This window comes from Cyanistes caeruleus, chromosome 6, assembly GCF_971803275.1.
Source record: "Cyanistes caeruleus chromosome 6, bCyaCae1.hap1.1, whole genome shotgun sequence".
In the NCBI taxonomy this organism is placed as follows: Eukaryota; Metazoa; Chordata; class Aves; order Passeriformes; family Paridae; genus Cyanistes; species Cyanistes caeruleus.
The window spans coordinates 9,866,664-9,884,383 of record NC_141706.1 but is presented as its reverse complement, the minus strand read 5'-3'; the positions used below and the strand labels follow the sequence as shown (position 1 = coordinate 9,884,383).

The 17,720-nt window shown below is 42.2% G+C and overlaps 1 protein-coding gene and 1 long non-coding RNA gene across 2 annotated transcripts in view; one reads left to right on the top strand and one right to left on the bottom strand.

Moving 5' to 3' along the window:
- Positions 1 to 2,815, top strand: part of FADD (Fas associated via death domain) — a 4,097-nt gene extending 1,282 nt beyond the window's left edge. Inside the window, exon 2 of the mRNA XM_023928785.2 lies at positions 146 to 2,815. Within this exon, the coding sequence (XP_023784553.2) occupies positions 146 to 432 (287 nt within the window). The 3' untranslated portion in view covers positions 433 to 2,815. The remainder of the gene's footprint in view (positions 1 to 145) is intronic.
- On the bottom strand, positions 2,612 to 17,705 carry LOC147652426 (uncharacterized). Its single transcript, XR_015288547.1, has 3 exons — positions 17,597 to 17,705; positions 13,958 to 14,095; positions 2,612 to 5,910 (listed from the first exon to the last, which is right to left on the bottom strand). It is a non-coding gene; the product is annotated as an uncharacterized LOC147652426 (long non-coding RNA).
- Positions 17,706 to 17,720: the final 15 nt, after the last annotated feature.

Below are 17,720 nucleotides of genomic sequence, written 5' to 3'. Positions count from 1 at the left end.
ATCCGGTGGCTTCAGTAGAGCTCTCAGTATGAACAGTGCAACAAGAGTAGTGACATTTTGCTGAAATAAAACCAGCAACTTCTAAACGCGTTCTTGTGTTTCTTAGTAAATCCATGGCTAACTTGATCTGTTTCTGCTGTTTCAGGTCTCCTGAAGGCAGCTGTTCTTGTCATACATGACAATGTTGGGAGAGAGTGGAAGAGGCTGATGCGAGAACTTGGGATGCCAGAGGTGAAGCTGGAGAGGATAGAGACAGACTATCGAGATAAATTGTCTGAACAGGTTTTTCAGGCACTTCGACAGTGGCAGTCGTGGAAGGGGAAGGATGCAAAGGTAGCTGACTTAATACAAGCCCTCCGGGGCTGCAACCTGAATTTGGCGGCAGACAAGGTTGAAGGAAAGATCTCAGAATTGAATACTGGAACCAGATGAAATCGGTGTAAAACTATCAATGAAAAAAGTCCGAGTGCTGCCTTCTCTTCTGAAGCAAAATTATCACTGGTTGTTTATCATGCCATTTACTTATGTGCCTTAATAGGTTAATTTGTGCTCTGTGAAAATTGGCATGGAGACAGATTCCTTTCAGAAAACACTTTTTAGTTTAATGCTTCTGTCAAGATGTTTTAATTTTCACAAGATACGAACTCATTTTTGTAGAAATTCTCACGCTTTTGTTCTGCCACTCACCTGGAAAGATTTGCTTTGCTGCAGGCACTTTTCAGATGCATCTCTACTGGAAATACATCCATGAGACACTTGTGAGGCAACTGGAATTTAAAATTTCATGGGGAGGTTGGATTTTTTTTTTTTTTTTTGTGGCCTATTATAAATACAGTATGAAAGGGAGAAGGAGTAAAACCTTTCAGCTCGGTGCTGGCTTTTCTTCTGGAGTAGCATAAAATAATATCTTAGATAATTTGTCAAATGTATTTGCTCTCCATGATAATATATTAAGACAACTCTTACCTCAGACTGCAGTGCAAGAGGGACATTAAATATTGTGGTGGCTTTCTTGGAAAAAACGTGCCTGGGTTTGAAAATGAAATGTCTTCAGTTACTTGAGCCAATGTCTTCAATCACCAAGTGCCTTCAGCATCCTGAAAGAAGTGTTCTCCTGAAACTATCCAAGAGATTGTGTGTCTCACAGATGTTTACAGCAGACTCTTTTCAAAGCTGTGAATGCTTTGGGGCCTCTTGCTGGGAATCCTTCTATGACCTCTGTCACAGAGGCTGCTAGTGTGTGCTGGAAGGTGTGAGTCACTCACAGAGGGAACAGGATTCATAAACCTCTGTCAGATCCTCAGCTTTCATCTGGAACAAACTTCAGTCAGTGGCCTTCATGCCTGACCTAAGACTGGAGAAACAGCACAATTACACAGTCCAGGACATGCAGGGCTGTAGAGGCCTCAGCGGGGAGAATCCCATAAAATCATTACTGCTTGAACAGCTGTAGGATCCTGTGTTTCTGCAAACATCTCCCAAGTGCCTGGCTAGATACTGGAAGAGGCTTTATTGCTGCTGCACCTGTGGGACTTCAGCTATTTCCAAGTTGTTTTTATGTGGTGCCATTGCTGTGAAGGCCAGGTGTCAGCACATAACCTGTCACTGGTCTGCAGAAACATCGTGACACTGACTATTTTCAATCATTGTATGTGGTACCTGTTGTCAAGCAGTGAGGCTTGAATACTTAATCGTAGTTAGTGGAAACTGCCATAAATCACATGATAGAAAAATAATTTCAGTCAGGGGTTTTTTCCCTTCAATGATTCTTCTCCACATTCCTAGAAGTGTTCAAGGCCACACTGTATGGGATTTGAAGCAACCTGGTCAAGTGGAAGGAGTCAGTGGTTGGAACTGGACCGTCTTTTAGGTCCCTCCCTGCCCAAACCATTACAGGATTGCATGCTCATTCTCAGTATTTTTCCAATTGCAGTATATTAAGTATCACTGGTTGTATCCTAACAAAGGGCAATATGGGAGTTGACACCTGTCTGCCTTTTGGGCAGGCAGAGTTCTCCCACAATTGTCAATTCCAGGCTCCCAGGAGGAGATGCTGAGCTTCAGCTGAATGACCAGCTCAGATGTGTTTTGAAGATTATTGTTTCATAGACACCAGGAGTAATCCATTCTGCAGTATCTGTAGAGTAAAGAAAAGGATTGCTCCAGCAGTTCTTCCTTCCTGCCGCTGAGCAATCCTTGGGAGCAGAGCAGAGAAGTGGAAGTGAGCAGGATGAGTTATGTGAGTGCTCTGCAACAGCTCCAAGTGAAATCTCTCTGCTGAAGTGCTTTTCTTACCCACTTTTAATAAGTCTTCTGCTTCACTGAGGAGATTCATTTGGAATAGGAGGAGTATACTGCCTACTGCATAGAGCCAGGATATTTTAGGAATCAATTGGAATAACCTGTTGGTTGTAGCCAAGCACTCATCAGCAACAAGAAATATTCTGCTTCAGGAGACAAAAAGTTTCTTTAAGGATTTTGTACATCCTTTTACTGTGTCTGAAAGCAATGACCTAGACTGCATCAATCTGTGCCATACCTCAGGGCCAATTAAGACTGTTTTTATGGGAGATTAAAATGTTGTTTATATGAAAGCAAAATCAACTGAAACGAAGGGAACAAAATATTTTTATTGGGAGGAGGGATACAGAGTGCAATTTATAAGGGAATGTTTTCTGATCCAGTTGACAGTCTTTTATTTTCAAATTAAACACCTTGAACTCATATACATATCTTTATAACTTGAATTAAAGTTTTCTATTGTAGAATTCTGTATACATTTCATTAAAAGTAATTCTTTAGAAAACAAAATAAATGGAATGGGTTTTTTTTCTCGTTTGATGGGATTGCTGTCTGCAGTGAGATCTCTGACTGGGAGAAAGTGGATGTTAAGGACACTTTAAAAGCAAGGAGTGGTGCTAGACAGGCATTGTGTTACCAGTGACCTTCTTGGGACATTAAAGACAAAAAGCAAAGTGTTTTGTCATTGAGATTCTCAGAAGTGCTAAACAGGCTGTAGTTTGCCAGCAGCAGCAGCATTTGAATGCTGTCATTCAGGGAGGTGTAAGGAAAAAGAGATTCCCTGCCAGCCCTCAGGAGCCTAAACTCGAGTCCCAGTGTGCTTGGGAGGCTGCCTGTGGGTAGGCTTCCTTCTCTTTTCCTCTGCTAGCCATGCTGTGCTAAGGATGTTGTATTTCTTTTATAATTAATTAGAAGCCTGGCTTCTGGTTTAGTGTGAGCTTGGTCAGGCTTTTAGAGGACGTGCTCAGAATGAATTGACAGAGGCTTGGGTGCTCTGTGGAATGTCAGGCTGCACTTAAAGCTATGAATGAGCAAGACAACTTAATTGCCCATTTTATCAAATCCTTTAGGATGCTCTGCAAGAGTATCTGCCTGTGAGGAATTACTCAAACCTTTTTACTTTTCATCTCATGAGAGTAATCTTTCCTCACAGCCTTGAGAAAACAGCACATCAAAACACGTGGAGAATTAAACGTGCCATCTTGGGAGAATTCTCATCTTGGAGGATTGTTTTTCCATGTCACTTCTCAGTCCTTTTCAGTACTTCCTTGCCATTGCCTATGATTTTTGAAGATATCCTTTATAAACACAGATTGAGGTGGATTTCTTTTCTTAAATTGCATTATTTTCATTACTGACTTAAAATAAGTTTTCTAGACCATTAATTAAAAATCCTCTTTTGTTCACAAATTGATTTTTGTGAACATTTCAAACACAATGCTTTGGTTTCCTTTTCTCCATTCTCCATACACAGACAGCTGCATTTCCTCCAGCCTTTCATTCTTAAAATAATTGTCTCCTTTCTGATATCTAATTGATTAATTTAATTTTTTAGTGCAGAAAGCTTACTAACACAGATTTGTGTCTTCAAGCTCTCTCTGGCACTCAGCATGTTCTTAATTCAGGCATTTTGGCTGAGTATTTTTCAATTCAAATTTATTTCTAATCACTGCCTTATGCCCTTCTTCTTCTGCATGAATCATCTATATCCTTAAAATGTGTTTCAGCACAATTATTTTTCTAGGTTGTCTTCTCTCTTTGATTTATTGCTTTTCTCTGCCAGTATCTTGTTGCTCTGGTGGAACTGGGAGAAATTAGCTCACTGTTTCAACCATAAAAATAGGAATTGTGGGGGTGAGCTGAAGGGTATGGGAAGGAGTTGTAAGCAGAAGTTCAGGAACTTTCGGAGAATCTGTGTTTCAATAAAAACTGTTGCTGAGGATTGCTTCACAGGAACAGGGTGTGTTGCAATGTGTAGGTTCAGGGAGAGAAGGAAGCAGGGCTTTACTCAGCTGCTGGGAATGGCAGAGATATGCAGGTCTCTGCGTGGGAATCTGTGTGGAACCAATGCTTAATCATTAAATAGTCCCGTCCACAGGACCATTCCTGCTCCTGCCTCATTCCTGAGAGCATTACACATGCCTCTCTTAAAGCAGGCTGAAGTGAAAACAACAGGCTCGTTCTTGTGAAACCTGATGTAATAGACCCCATTAAAATCCCTGAAGTTGGCCATCCTGGATGAGTTTGAATTTGGTAATTTCTCTGACTTGATGGGTTTTGGATGCTGCAAGCCTTTTCCAAGTGCTCAGTGTGTACAGTTCCTGCATGGATGGCAGCTGAGCTCTCATTTTTTTCAGTTTCTTGTGCTGTGTTGGGGCAGGTCACAGAACTCCAGGCAGCTCTCGCAGTGACCAGGTGTTCTAGCAAAGTGGAAGGGTTTGTGTGGCTTCTCTATAGAAAATAACAACTCCAAGGGAGGTCTTGAGGTGTCTCTGGTACAATGTAATAAAAAAGTGCCTTTGCTACTGAAAGCAGCTTAATGTCAACTTTGTATCTTTGCTGAACACCTCAAAAAGCTGTCAGACTGGTATTTTTTATTTACTACATAATGTTCAACCCTTCAGAGCAGGCGCTGGTGCAGCGTGAAGTTACACAGACATAAAACTGGACCATTGTCATGGGAGATGTAAAAAACACCCAACTGGGAGTTTCTGTGGGTTTTATTTACAGGTGAACCTGGCTTTGGAGAACTTCTACAGAAAGCAATCTTCTTGCCATTAAAAATGCTCACGATTTTTTAGATGTTTTCTTCTTCATTTCTTAATTCTGCTAATTCTATTGATCACAGCAGGAGTATTAACTTTTAAAAAAAAATATTTTCAGAATTTAATCTGAGCAGTTCTTATTGTGGTCAAACGTCTAAAAGGATTGTAGCAGCTATTCTGGAAGCATACACACCACCTGTGGCAAAAGGCATGTACAAAGTTTAAATTTCTGTACAAAAGTTGGTGGTTTTTGTATACAAACCTGGTGCTTGATTTTATAGACAGTGAGCATATAAAGTGTGAGAAAGATTTGACATAAAAAGGAAACTGTAAAACCGTTCTTGCCATTAATGTCAGTATGTGAACAACTGAGCTAGATCTTGTCTTTGTTTCTCAGTCATCTCCTGAGAGGTGCTTTCTGTCACTCCCAAGCATAATGCCAAATTTTGAACAGAAATTGTTGAGAAAATGTGAATTAATAGGGTGCAGCACTGGCAGGTCTGTGCCTCACATCCCACATTGTTTAATTTATGTTCTGCTCAGCGTAAGCAGAATTTATTCACAGCTTCTTGGCTGTGAAGTCCCTAACGTGGGAAAGCCAGGATAGCCTGAATTCCCCCCAAAGCCAGGGTTGCCATGGCAATCTGAGTGCACGGCAGTCCACGGGGCATGTGGGTGCAGCACGCTGCCTCCCGGCCATCCCAGCCAGCTGCACAATGCTGAGAAGCTCTCACTAGTTGTGGGATTTGCTGCACTCTCCAGTCTGACCATGTCAGGAACCCAAAATCTGAGGGCAGGAATAGAAATGAAACTTCTTGGTGAATTCCCTCAGTTCCACTTCTCCCTGGAACAAGACATGTGAGAGAGCAGGGTTAAATACTAAGAAATACTTTTTTTTTTTTCTTCAGCACCAGTTTAGCGCATAGTGCTTCATTTCTGTTTTCAGCTGGAATGGCAAAGCTCCAGCTTGTGCATGTTGCTGCATGCTTGTGCATGAAGCAGCTAATATATATGCAGATGAATAAAAACTAATTAGAGCTAAAGCCAGCAAAGTGCACATTTCTAGCTAACGGCTGCATGCAGCTCTGTTACATGCCACCTAATTAACTTATTCGGTGCGCTCATACAATTTTTTGTAAACCATATTGTACTTTTTACAAAAAAAAAACCAAAAAACAAAACAAACAAACAAAAAAACCTCAAAAAACCCCCCAACTTCATGTGAAAAAAGTTACGTCTGAATAGTTAATTCAGAATGTCAAATTCCACATCTGGCCTGCAAATTTCCAGGGCTATTAAATGTTGCACTGTCTCTTAGAGGACTGTTTACAAGGCACTTCACTTCATGCAGTATTTTTTCCCCTTAATTCCTGAAATTTTGTGGTTAAGGATCTCCAGCCCTGACTGACTTTGAACTTTTTCTCACATGACTCAATGACTGAGGAAGAATTTCAACCCCTTATTTTCATGTTAGACCTGAGCAAGAGGCACCCCCACACCCTGGCCTTTGTTTGTAAGAGTAATTCTGTGGATGGGACCCTTACTTTTCCACCCTTCATCCAGTAAATAAATATGCTGGGGAATGAAGATGCTTAGCAAAGGTTCCAGATAATCCCTGAGCTCCTCAGCATATGGAACTGATGCCTGTGCTCCCTCCAGCCACTGGGGGTAACTAAAAGCAACTGGGGCATGGTATAAGGTACCCTGATCATGATTTTCTTCCTTTCACCTAATTTGCCTTAAAGTGGGAATGGAGGTGGAAATCCTCATCAGAGAGGGAAATCCTGAGCTCTAGAAATTCCTGATTCTTCTGTAATCACTTCCACTGGATAAGATGCTGAGCGGTATGAAAGGACCAGATCATTTTGCAGCTTGAAAGCCAAAGGCAGATTTGACTCCTGTGAATTAAGGTTTACAGAGGTGTCTATACCAAGTCTCAGAGAAGATGCCATCACACAGCTACTTAATCAAATTTAATGTCAAGCAACACCTTTGAAAATCTCGAGTTTGCTTCACACACAATGTTTGTTCATTTCCTAGGTTAGTATTTTCACTGGTTTATTGTTTATTACTGTTAAGTTTGATGGAATTTAGGTTGAACTGACTTCTTTGAAGGTGATTTCTTTACTAATGGGTGATCCAAATAGGCTTGAGCCTATTTGAGGTCTTCTGCCAGAAGGGGTCTCACCAGCAAGTCTGATGTCTGTTCCTCGGGTCTGACTTGTGGGGAGCTCAATTTGTTTTGTGAGGGCTGAGAAGTTCCCACAGGTTAATTCAGAGAAATTAGAGAAGGAATTATAGAGAAATCAGATCCCAGTTTCTTTTATTTAAAGGGTACCTGGAGTGCCCATAGGCATGTCCCATTTTCTCCTTTAAAAGGTTACTTTCATCCCTTATCTCCTTCCCACAAATTCATCCCCCAACTCATCATTAAATGCTGAATAATTCCAACACGAAGGCCTGAGGGAGGACAAACACTCATTTTCTTGGTGGTTTGAAGAGTACTCTAACAGTTCTTAAATCACCCCTGGTTATTCAGACAGCCTGTTCCAGTGGTTTTTAATGCATTCAAGTAGGCTACAACACCCTCAGCTAGGGAAATATGGGCACGGATGGAATTGCCATGGTACCTGTAAGCAGGTCAGGGAGTATCCTGGTTTTGCAGCATTACCAATGTCAGATGTCACAGGAGCAAAGGCAGCTTCCTGGTTTGGTTATTGGGGTTTTTTCCCCATGCAGAGAAGGGATGGGGGAGCTGCAGGCCAAAGGGAGCTGCCAGCTTCTCTTGGCTGTGTATTTTGGTACTACAAAGGTGGCATTATTAAAGGCAGACAAAAAAAAGCCTCTAAATCATGCAACCGAAGTGAACCCTAGGAGCTGAAAAACCCTTCCTTTGTGCACTCTGAAACCTTGCTATGACCTAGCTGGTATCTGGATACAGAGGCTTTTCTGCAGCATTTTGACTGTAACTGAGACATGCTATCTCCATGAGCACAGAAAACTGGGAGTCAGGAACCATCCCCATTGCTGTTACTAAACATTCTGATTTTGACAAGATAAAACAACCCAATCCAGGAAAGCATTACTGGATTTGGCAGATAAAAAATTAAATTATCACTGTTTTAGCTGGCATAAAGTTTGATGATTCTGTTTACAGCAAAAATCTGGTACAGCAGAACTTCTTGTTGTATCACTTATGCATGAATATTCCTTTATTTGCTGAATATCCATGGGCATCTGGCAGGTAAATGCTGAATATTCATGCAAGAAACCTCACTGTTTGTACATGGCTTAAAGATATACTAAAATCAAACTGGTGCCATGTTATTTTGGTGAAAGGAAACTGCACATTTAATTACAAGAGAGAAATAAAGTATTGGACATGAAAATTACGGGTCTCCCAAATCCTGATATGATTGTGTGTGCGTATACCCACATATCTGTGTGTGTACAGTGTGTGTTTCCATATGCATACACACACACCCTTCAGTAAAGTTATTTGATATAATCAGGAAAACAAGATTTTCCTGACCAGGCTATTTCTCAATACTCCTCCAACTTCTGTCTGTCCCTTATATGTTCTATACTGCATCTGTAAGGAAATAGATCCCTACAGCAATCTCCAAGAGCAGCCTAGTTCTATGAGAAACAAAGGTGGTATTTCTGGGGCAACTCAATAATAAGTCCAAATTCAGAGCCAGCTGCTGCATCTCCAGGATCAGCCAGAGCAGAAGTGATTTTGAGCCATTGTTTTATTCTCACAGGTTTAAATGCAAGAATTGGCTTAATTCCTTGTTTATACTAGAGCAGTTTCTGTGATTTTCAGCATTTTCCTTCAGTTTAGTGTTTTGGGCCAATACAAAATCCATGATGCTGAAATTACACTTCTGTTCTCTTCCCTGTTGCTTCTGCTTTTACAGGCAGCAGCTGGAGACACTGGGGAAATTATCTAACAGACAAAATTTAGAAATTGTACATGGACAAAGTAAAAGGAAGACTCCTTCTCTCACTCTGCTTGTGCTTTTTCCAGTGCCCTAAATTATTCCAGCATCAGACAAGTGAGTCTCTGCCACTTCAGCCTTAGGCTTCACAGAAAAAGTACAAAGAGCAAGTTAGTGCCAAGTTCCTCGATGGCCTTTGTGGTGAGGGCAGCACTTCACCAGACTGAAACTGCCAGGTTAATCTCACCTTGTCTAGATTTAGTATTTCCCATTTGTGCATAAAGAAATGCTAATGGTTCCTGGAAGTTTTAGGTATTGTTATTTAAAGTTGTTTGAGAGACAAAGAGATTTGTTTGCATTTGGGGGTGGACCTGACCTTTGTTTGGAGTGCTGCATGATTGATTGTTACAGAAAAGGAAAAGGTGAGGAGTGTTCCTGTAGCTCTTTGTGCAAAAGCTTATGTGTGTTGTGGGAGCTTAACTAGCAGGCCTAAGCTAGAACCAGCTCGGGAGTCAATATTTCTGTTGACTCTTTCAGATGTGGATTACAATGCAAACAGATGGTGTGGTCAAAGGGTCTTTAATATGAACTGTGTTCAGGAGAACAGGGAATTTAGCTTTGAAATAAATCAGTTCCCTGCTTGTTACAGCACAGATGAACAATATCAGGGGTGCTGTTTTCTTCTGAGTTATTCCCTTTTATATCTTACATGTGTTATTCTCACTTCATTCAAGGATTAGTGTAAGACAATGACAAGGTTTGTTCATCTGTTCAGCTGCTGTCCATCTTCCTAGAAATGATGATTCTTAACCAAGAGCAGGGAGAAGACAACCTTTCATACCTTTTTTTCTTGTGGTTTTTTTTTCAAGTTACATGCTATGCCACCTTACCTCCAGCAGCTAGATAGTAAATGACTTTTTATTTAGCAACAGCCAGCCTTAATTAATTGTAATTTGACAAAAGCTGTGTAAATACCTCTGTGCAAAGGAACAAGGCATTCAGGCAAACAGAAAAAGGGAAAAGGAAGACTAAGTGACTAAGAGTGTTATCTGGCACACAGCAGTGGAGACCTCAATGGCAGCTGAGGAACACTGGATGAAACCTCAGGTGCAGATAAAGACATTCCTGTAAGGGGCCTGAACTCAGAGTGACCCATGGGGATGGGTTGAGCAGCACAAGCTGCACACATAAATACAGCTGGAGGAGGCAGTATGAGCTGACCATAAGTTTTACAGAGGAGATTTCTGTGTAGAGGGAAGGTAAATTGAGCCAGATTAGTAACACACTCTGCCAGCCAAGAAGGGATGCAAGGCTTCACTGTGTTTTTATTCATTATTAAAATAACAGATCGTTCCATAAGGACCTAAGCATCGTTAAAACATTAATCTCGAAACCAGGATATCATGGCAGCACTAAAATTAAACTTTCAGACAGGAATCTTAAAACTGCCTTACTTTAGGGCAACATGAGTCTAGCAGTAGGGATAACCCATATGAGCAAGGTAGTGCAAAGGCAGATCCTGCTCCTGTTGGCCTTAGAGAGGATCCTATCTTCTCCATGAGGATCTCCTCTCCACAGCATGTCTCACCTAGGCTGTGTGCTATATGCTCTGGGTTTATAGATTTGCAGGGAATTTGCTCAAAGTTATAGTGTTTTCTTCAAAAGCTAAGGATGAGAACACTCAAAACACAGGGATAATATTGGGTAAGGACAGGGCAATACAGAAGCAAGTGGGTATGGAATTTACTTAAAAAGAAGCCACATTTTCTATATTTTCATTATTTTTCTTTATATTTACTTCAAATCAACTTGAGCACTGTTCCCAAAGGTCTTTGGTTTTTTTCCTCTGGCAAATGTAGAGCTGCTTTTTCTGAAGTATTGTCTGTTTTCCCTGAAGGTTTTCTTTTGACTCTGATTGCTTTTAAATGTCACTCTACTGCATTAGGCTGCTGGTAGGTGGTCTGAGCTGAATGGTTACCATTAGCTGGCTTATATCTATATTAATTTTCTGTGTCAGATCCTGACCTAGTAGCCTTCTTCTCCAAATGCCAAAGGTGAGATTTAGTCTGAAATGACCTGGTTGTCTAGGCAGAATTGCTAGTTGTCAGAACAGGAAATAATATTGGGAACTGAACTTTGACAGCACTTTAATACACCATATCTGTTGGCAGACAGTTTCATATGAGCCTTAGGTTCACCTTGAAACTGGAGATGTTTTTTTGCCAAACGCACCGTTGCCATTGCAAGTGTCCATTGTTTTTATAATTTTTATCTGTTGCAGTTTGCTTAATGACTTCATTTTGAGGCCATCTTGGTTTTCAGTCACCATCTCAGTCAATTCATTTTAGCAAATTAATATTCCTAGTAAAAACTGTGAAGACAGCGGGGAGTTCTAAAATGGTGAAAATAAACATTTTAACTAATGCATAAACTGGTGATTCACTGAAAGCATTATTTAAATTTTCATTCATCATTCATCAGCTGAAGCTGGTTGCACAGTAAAAATCCTTCAGCCTTGTCACAAACATATGATTTGGGACTAATACCTTCCCAACATTATTATCTTTACACACACAGGCTAATGCTTCAATTCAGTGTGCATCTGAATAATGAAGGTGGTGATTGCTGCAAACAATTTCATGCAGGCAATGTGCATGTAATGAAAGGTAAATTATCACTTGAAATCTAGTCAGGTAAGGATTAAAAATAGACTTAAGTGCTATTTCAGGTCTCTATTTTTCAAATGCTTTTATCTACTTTACTACAGTATGGAGGACTAATAGTAGATGGCACTGAGTACATAGAAATCGTGGTCCACTTTGCTTAGTGCCTATTCCAAAGCCACTTGAAACAGGAGTAGCTTTTGCATAGCAGACAAAGCAGAAAGAAAATCATGGTTTTTTTCCTTTACACACTGATTTACAGGAAAAGAAGTGTTACTTCACATGCAAATCCTTTTTGTTTTCCTGTAGTTGGACTATTTATAATGTTTACTAAATATATTCTTAAAATAATACAATCTTTTAATTTTTCTTCTTACCAAGTCTCAAACCATTCTAAAAGCTGAAGCCTCAATATTGAAGTGATCCAGGTAGAACCCAATTGTTCTTGGAGAAAGGGAAGGGGAGAGGAGGAGCTCAATGTCTGGTAGACTTCACTCTGGGATCAATCTGTCTGTATAGAGGGGATTTGGAATAAAAATTATAACATTATTTTCTCTTGGAACGAAGAAAGGCTTAGGGAGTTGGGACTGCTCATCCTGGAGAAGAAAAAGGTCTGTGCAGACCTTAGAGTCCTTGCAGTACCTGAAAGGGCTACAAGGGAGATGGAGAAGGACTTCGGGCAAGGGCATAGAGAGACAAGGGGGAATGGCCTTAAGCTGGAGGAGGGTGGGTTTAGATTAGATATAAGAAACAAATTCTGTGCTGAGAGGCTGATAAGGCACTGGCATGGGTTGCCCAGAAAGGTTATGGACTCCCCATCCATGGAGGTGTTCAAGATGAGGCTGGACAGGGCTTGGAGAAGCGTGGGAGAAGGTGTCCCTGCCCATGGCCAGTGGTTGGAACCAGATCATCTTTAAGGTCCCTTCTGACCCAAACCATTCTGTGTTTCTGTGATTCTCTGCCCTGAGAGGCTGCCATGGCTCTGAAGCTCTAGGCTCCAGTCTTGCAAATAAATTAATTGAATTGCGGACCAGTGAAAATTACCGAGACAGACAAATTGTGGGCTGCTAAATTCATGGCAATGAAGTCAGGAACTAATTTCTAATTTCTAATTTGCTAATTTCTAAGGACAATCACATCCATTCCCCTTGCTTTCCTACAGCAACAAGCTGTACTGATCCCACCCATATCCAACATCCAGATTCATCTCACGCTGCTTTAGACATCCAAGCACAGCTCCCATGGCAAGAGTCTGGCTGCCCTAGGCTCCCTCTGGAGCCAATGGGAACAGACAGGCACCTGGAGCAGGTGATTCATGGACCACACCAAAGGTCTGAATCACTCCTCCCATGGAGTGGCTCTCTCACTCCACTGATTACAGAGGCAACCCAGGGTAAATGGGTTCATGCTGTAGGTGGTCAGCCAGGTGGAATGTATCCAGACCTGCTCTAGTTAGGCAGCAGCTGCATTATCACAGCTGGTTCTGTTCTTCAGTTCCTTCTTCCAATTTTATTCACAGCTATGTCACATGAATACGGCCTTTCCAAAAAATACTATCTTTTTAAAAATGCTTAACTACATAATGTGCAACTCTACTGCCCTGAACTTGCAACTGAATGCACTTTTAGCTCATTACCTTTCACTATAGCTATAAACTATCAAAAGACATGCTGCAATCAGTCTACACTGAGGGAATGTACTATGTTTGAATTGGATATTAGGGGTGTATTTCATTTCTGATTGAAATAAATGATACTTGGCTTTAGAAATTCTTTCTAGCTCAAGGGGATTTCTGCTGCTGTAAATCCATACAAAAAAGATAACAGGTCCAATAATTCTGAACTGCAAATTGCACAACTGAAGTTGAAACAAAGCTGAAAGTCTTTTCAAGTTCAGCAGGTTTGTACTTGAGTGAGAATATGTGGTTTTGGTTGCAGGAGTAACAGCTAAATTTGAAAAACATTTATGGTCTTGACATAGGTATGATTACCACTAAAATAAATTGTGTAAGTTCATCTTAGGTCTTTTAGAAGTCGTCTCCATGTCTTCAATTGCTTTGCAGAGACTTTTCTTCCTAAGTCCAGGTCAAAAACCCTCTTCAGCCAATTCCCATCTGATTTACACCTGCCTGAATCCGGCATAGATCCGTGTAGACCCACATTATATAAATAAAATGTCAATGTAAAGGTCTATGTCAGGGTTCGTAGAAGTCATGGTTTCCATTGCCCAAGGGCTGACACATTTACTGGTGCACTTATCTTTATACATGGGCATAACCATTAATTACCTCTGTCCTCTTCTCCACAGGCCAGCTTCCAGCCTCTTCCCTCTCATTCCTTCTCCCTCAGGCAAAATGTCTCTTCTGTCTAGTAACTTCTGGAGACATTTTTTATGGCAACAGAATGGCCCAGGTCACATCTATCTACTGAAAAAAAGGATAATCAGTGCTGCTGGCAAAAATCCTGTTCTTGCATCTACTCATTTCAGTATGAAATGCCTGAAATGTGTTCAAAATGCACTTTGCTGCTAAGTCATTAAGTCATCTGTAAAGGACAAGGAGTAAATAAGGTACCATCAGCTCGACTCGGGAGGGGGAAAAAAACTGCGTAGGCGATCTTGGACTATTTTCAGCAGAGGTTTCGTGCTAGCGTGGGGTGGCTCTGAAGCTCACAAAGAAAATTTCGGCCCAAATGAAGCGTGAAGGCCTGAGCGGGCAGAGAAAGCGGCGGGGGAGGCCAGCAGGGGAGCTGCACTGGGCAGCCCGGCCCGGCCCGGGGGGCAGCAGGTGTTTGTCCTCAGAGCCCAAGGGCAGGGCAGCGCCAGCCCGACCCCACACCTCACCCCGAGCACCGGCCGGCAGGAAGAGCTGCCTGCTTTGCTGAGCTTGGATAAACATTAGGATCTAATTTATCATGTGACAGGAAAGGAAACCTTTTTTTTTCCCCTCCCTGTTTTTAACAGCCTTTGTTTAAATTCAGCGTGTGGTTTTTGAGGTGCAAAGAATGGGGAGAGATTTAACCTGGGTTTCTGGACTGATTATTTTGCTGTCTCCTGATGTATGTGGGGCTCTTTCCAGACACATCCACAAGTGTTACATCTTGCTAAATGACGTGGACAGGGAGCCAGACCTCTTGCTGAACTTACAAAAAAGACATCACACTTATTTAATTGAAAAGATCTGAGGTGCTGGTGCTCTTCATGTCAGATGGTATATCCTGGGTTACATGCCCAGGAGGAAGAAAAAGAAGGAAACTCTTTTTCTTGTACTACAAAGAAAATAGGACTGAGAAATATTTTGGTATTTGCAGAGCCTGGGAGTTCTGACTTTATTGTTCCATGTGTATTTTGTGCAGCACAGAGCATTATGCAACGATCTGTTTTTACATTCACTTTTTTTCTCTAGAACTTCAAGTCCTGGCCTTCCCCACCGATCAGCTTTGGTGGACTGCACATGGGAGTAGCAATTGGCTTTAAATCCAGGCCTTTCAAATATTTTTGGGGCGCCTCAGAAACTCTGCTGTATCCAGTGTGGGCTCTGTGTGGCATTCACAGAGCTTGGTGCCTAAGGAAGGTATTTGCAGTATGCCACGTGGGAGGCATGTTCATTAGCTAGGATATTCTGGATGTAGGTTCCCTCCTGGACTAAGCCATCCTTTTGGGTATGAATAAATACCTGGCTCTTTACCAGTGCCTCCTTCTCATATAGCAGACATTTATATGCTATGGGAACTTTGCTCCCACCTGAGGCTGAAACCCATTTCTCAAGAAAGTGCCTAACTACTGGCATTTCCACCCTCTTCTGAAATTTGTGTACAGAGTGATTTGAAGGTAATAAAGGTGACAACTCCTTGAGGCTGAGGAGGGTCTGCAGCTGAAAGCTCTTGCCTCTTAGATGGAAAATCCAACCACAGATGTGAGGAGCTGAGCAATCTGAATGTGTCTGTGCCTTGCTAACAAACTGGGTGAAGTGAAAATTAATATACAGAGTTTATCCATATTTATTCTCAATTCAGGATTGTGTGGTAGGTTCTTTGCTTTCACAATGAAGCAGAATTATAGCATGGTACAAATCTTCTTTTTTTTTTTTTGGTTTTAACCTTTTAAGGACAAAACAGAACTTAGTTGCAAAAGAAAAACACACATTCCAAGGCATCCCAGACTGAGAAAATGTTATTCCATGTTATAGGATCTACATGAATATACTTTTTTTTTTACAGCCTTGTTTTGGTTTTGCTGAAGCAGGTTATTTTGAACATGCTGCCCTGGGAGCTACTTAGCCACTGAAAGCCCTGGGAGCTTCATCCACTGAAAATCTGGATAAAAGCTTATAAATAAAACTATTTACCTATGTAGAGGTTAATTCATAACAATTTATTTTGGAGTCTTTTTGCTACTCCTCCTACATTGAAAAGTCAGACCTCAGTTATTCAGATATTCATTGTTAAATCTGTGCTGAGCAGTATTTGGCAGAACTCGTGATTTGAATGTGCCTCATCATATTTGGCTTTTTCCTCAAAGTTCCAGTTTCCAGAGTCATGGGATTACATTAGAAGCTTCAGGAGGAAAAAAAAAAAAAGTAATTTAGACTTTGTGGCTGTACAGGGAAAGCTTAAAAAATGTGACTTGAGTTCACTCTAAAGGCTCAGATACCAAAGGGAAGGAGTACAATGTAGCAAACTTGTGAAGAATTTCATATGTGGGGTAAGGAAGATTGACTGGTTCGTGATCCTTTCTATCCAGTACTAGGTGTTGAGATGTTGTGTTTACAAATTAATCCACAGAATCCAGAGACAATCTGCAAAACCGTCTGTGCAGGGACTGCCACTTTTTTGCATGACTTGCCTCTGTCTGCCTAACTGGCCCTCGATGCCTTTTAGAGCTTTCCACCGTAAAAGCAACAATAGGCTCCAAAATGCAAATACTTTATTCAGGGTGGTAACACAAATGTGAAGAGAGGAAAGAGAGTTTTCTAAGCTTTGCCTGCAGACTTCAACTTTCAACTCATCAGCATGATGAAGGCCTCAGGAAGAGAGATATAGAAATAGCTATATTCTCAGCTATAGAAATGCAAGTGGAAAAACATTTCTATGGTGTATTGGAAAAATTATAATAGTTAATGTAGCCAAACCCAGTTTCCTGTGGAGAAGGAACAAGCTATGTCAGTGAAGTTGCCCCTTGCTGTGCTGGGAACCTGGTGGCTCCACTTCACAGAATCACAGAATGGATTAGGTTGGAAAAGACCTCTGGGGTCATTGAGTCCAGTCTATGACCAAACACCATGGTGCCAACCAGGCCATGCAGTGAGTGCCATGTCGTCTTTCCTCAGAGACCTCTGGGGATGGTCTCATCCTGCCTGAGCATCTCATTCCAATTCTGATCATCCTCTCTGTGAGGAAATTCTTCCTGAAGTCCATCCTAAACATCCCCTGTCAGCTCAAGACTATGTCCTCTTGTCCTGTTACTTGTTGACTGGAAAAAGAGACCAACCTGGCCACAACCTCCTCTAAGGGAGTTGCATAGAGTGATAATGGCCCCTGCTTTTCTCCAGTCAGAGCCCCCCAGCTCCCTCAGCCTCTCCTGGTGTTTCAGAATCTTCCCCAGCCCCATTCGCTCCTCTGGACTCGTTCCAGCCCCTCAATGTCCTTTCGAATTGAGGTGGCCAGAGCAGGTCACAGCCTCTGGGCTCGCCGAAGCGCTGGGAGAGGGCTGAGGCAGCCGGGGCTGGGAGAGGCGCTGCGATCCCGCGCCGCGCCCGGCCGGGCTCTGTCGCCACATCAGGCCCCACACGGGCTGCGACGACAGGACCGCTCCAACCTCGCCCTGTTCCCAGTGCTCAGAGAGCACACCTCCCGCCCCGGCGCTCCGCTGCAGCTTTCCCGTCCTTTCCTTCGGGCCGGGCAGCGTGGGCGGCGGCGGTATCACTCACAAGGCAGCCAGCGCCGAGCGGGTCTCGAACCTGGGTCCCCGGCGGCGGGGAGCGGGGCAGGAGCGGCCGCACCGCCCCGCGCGGTGCATTGTGGGCGCCGCACTGATTTATGCGGGGCCGCGGA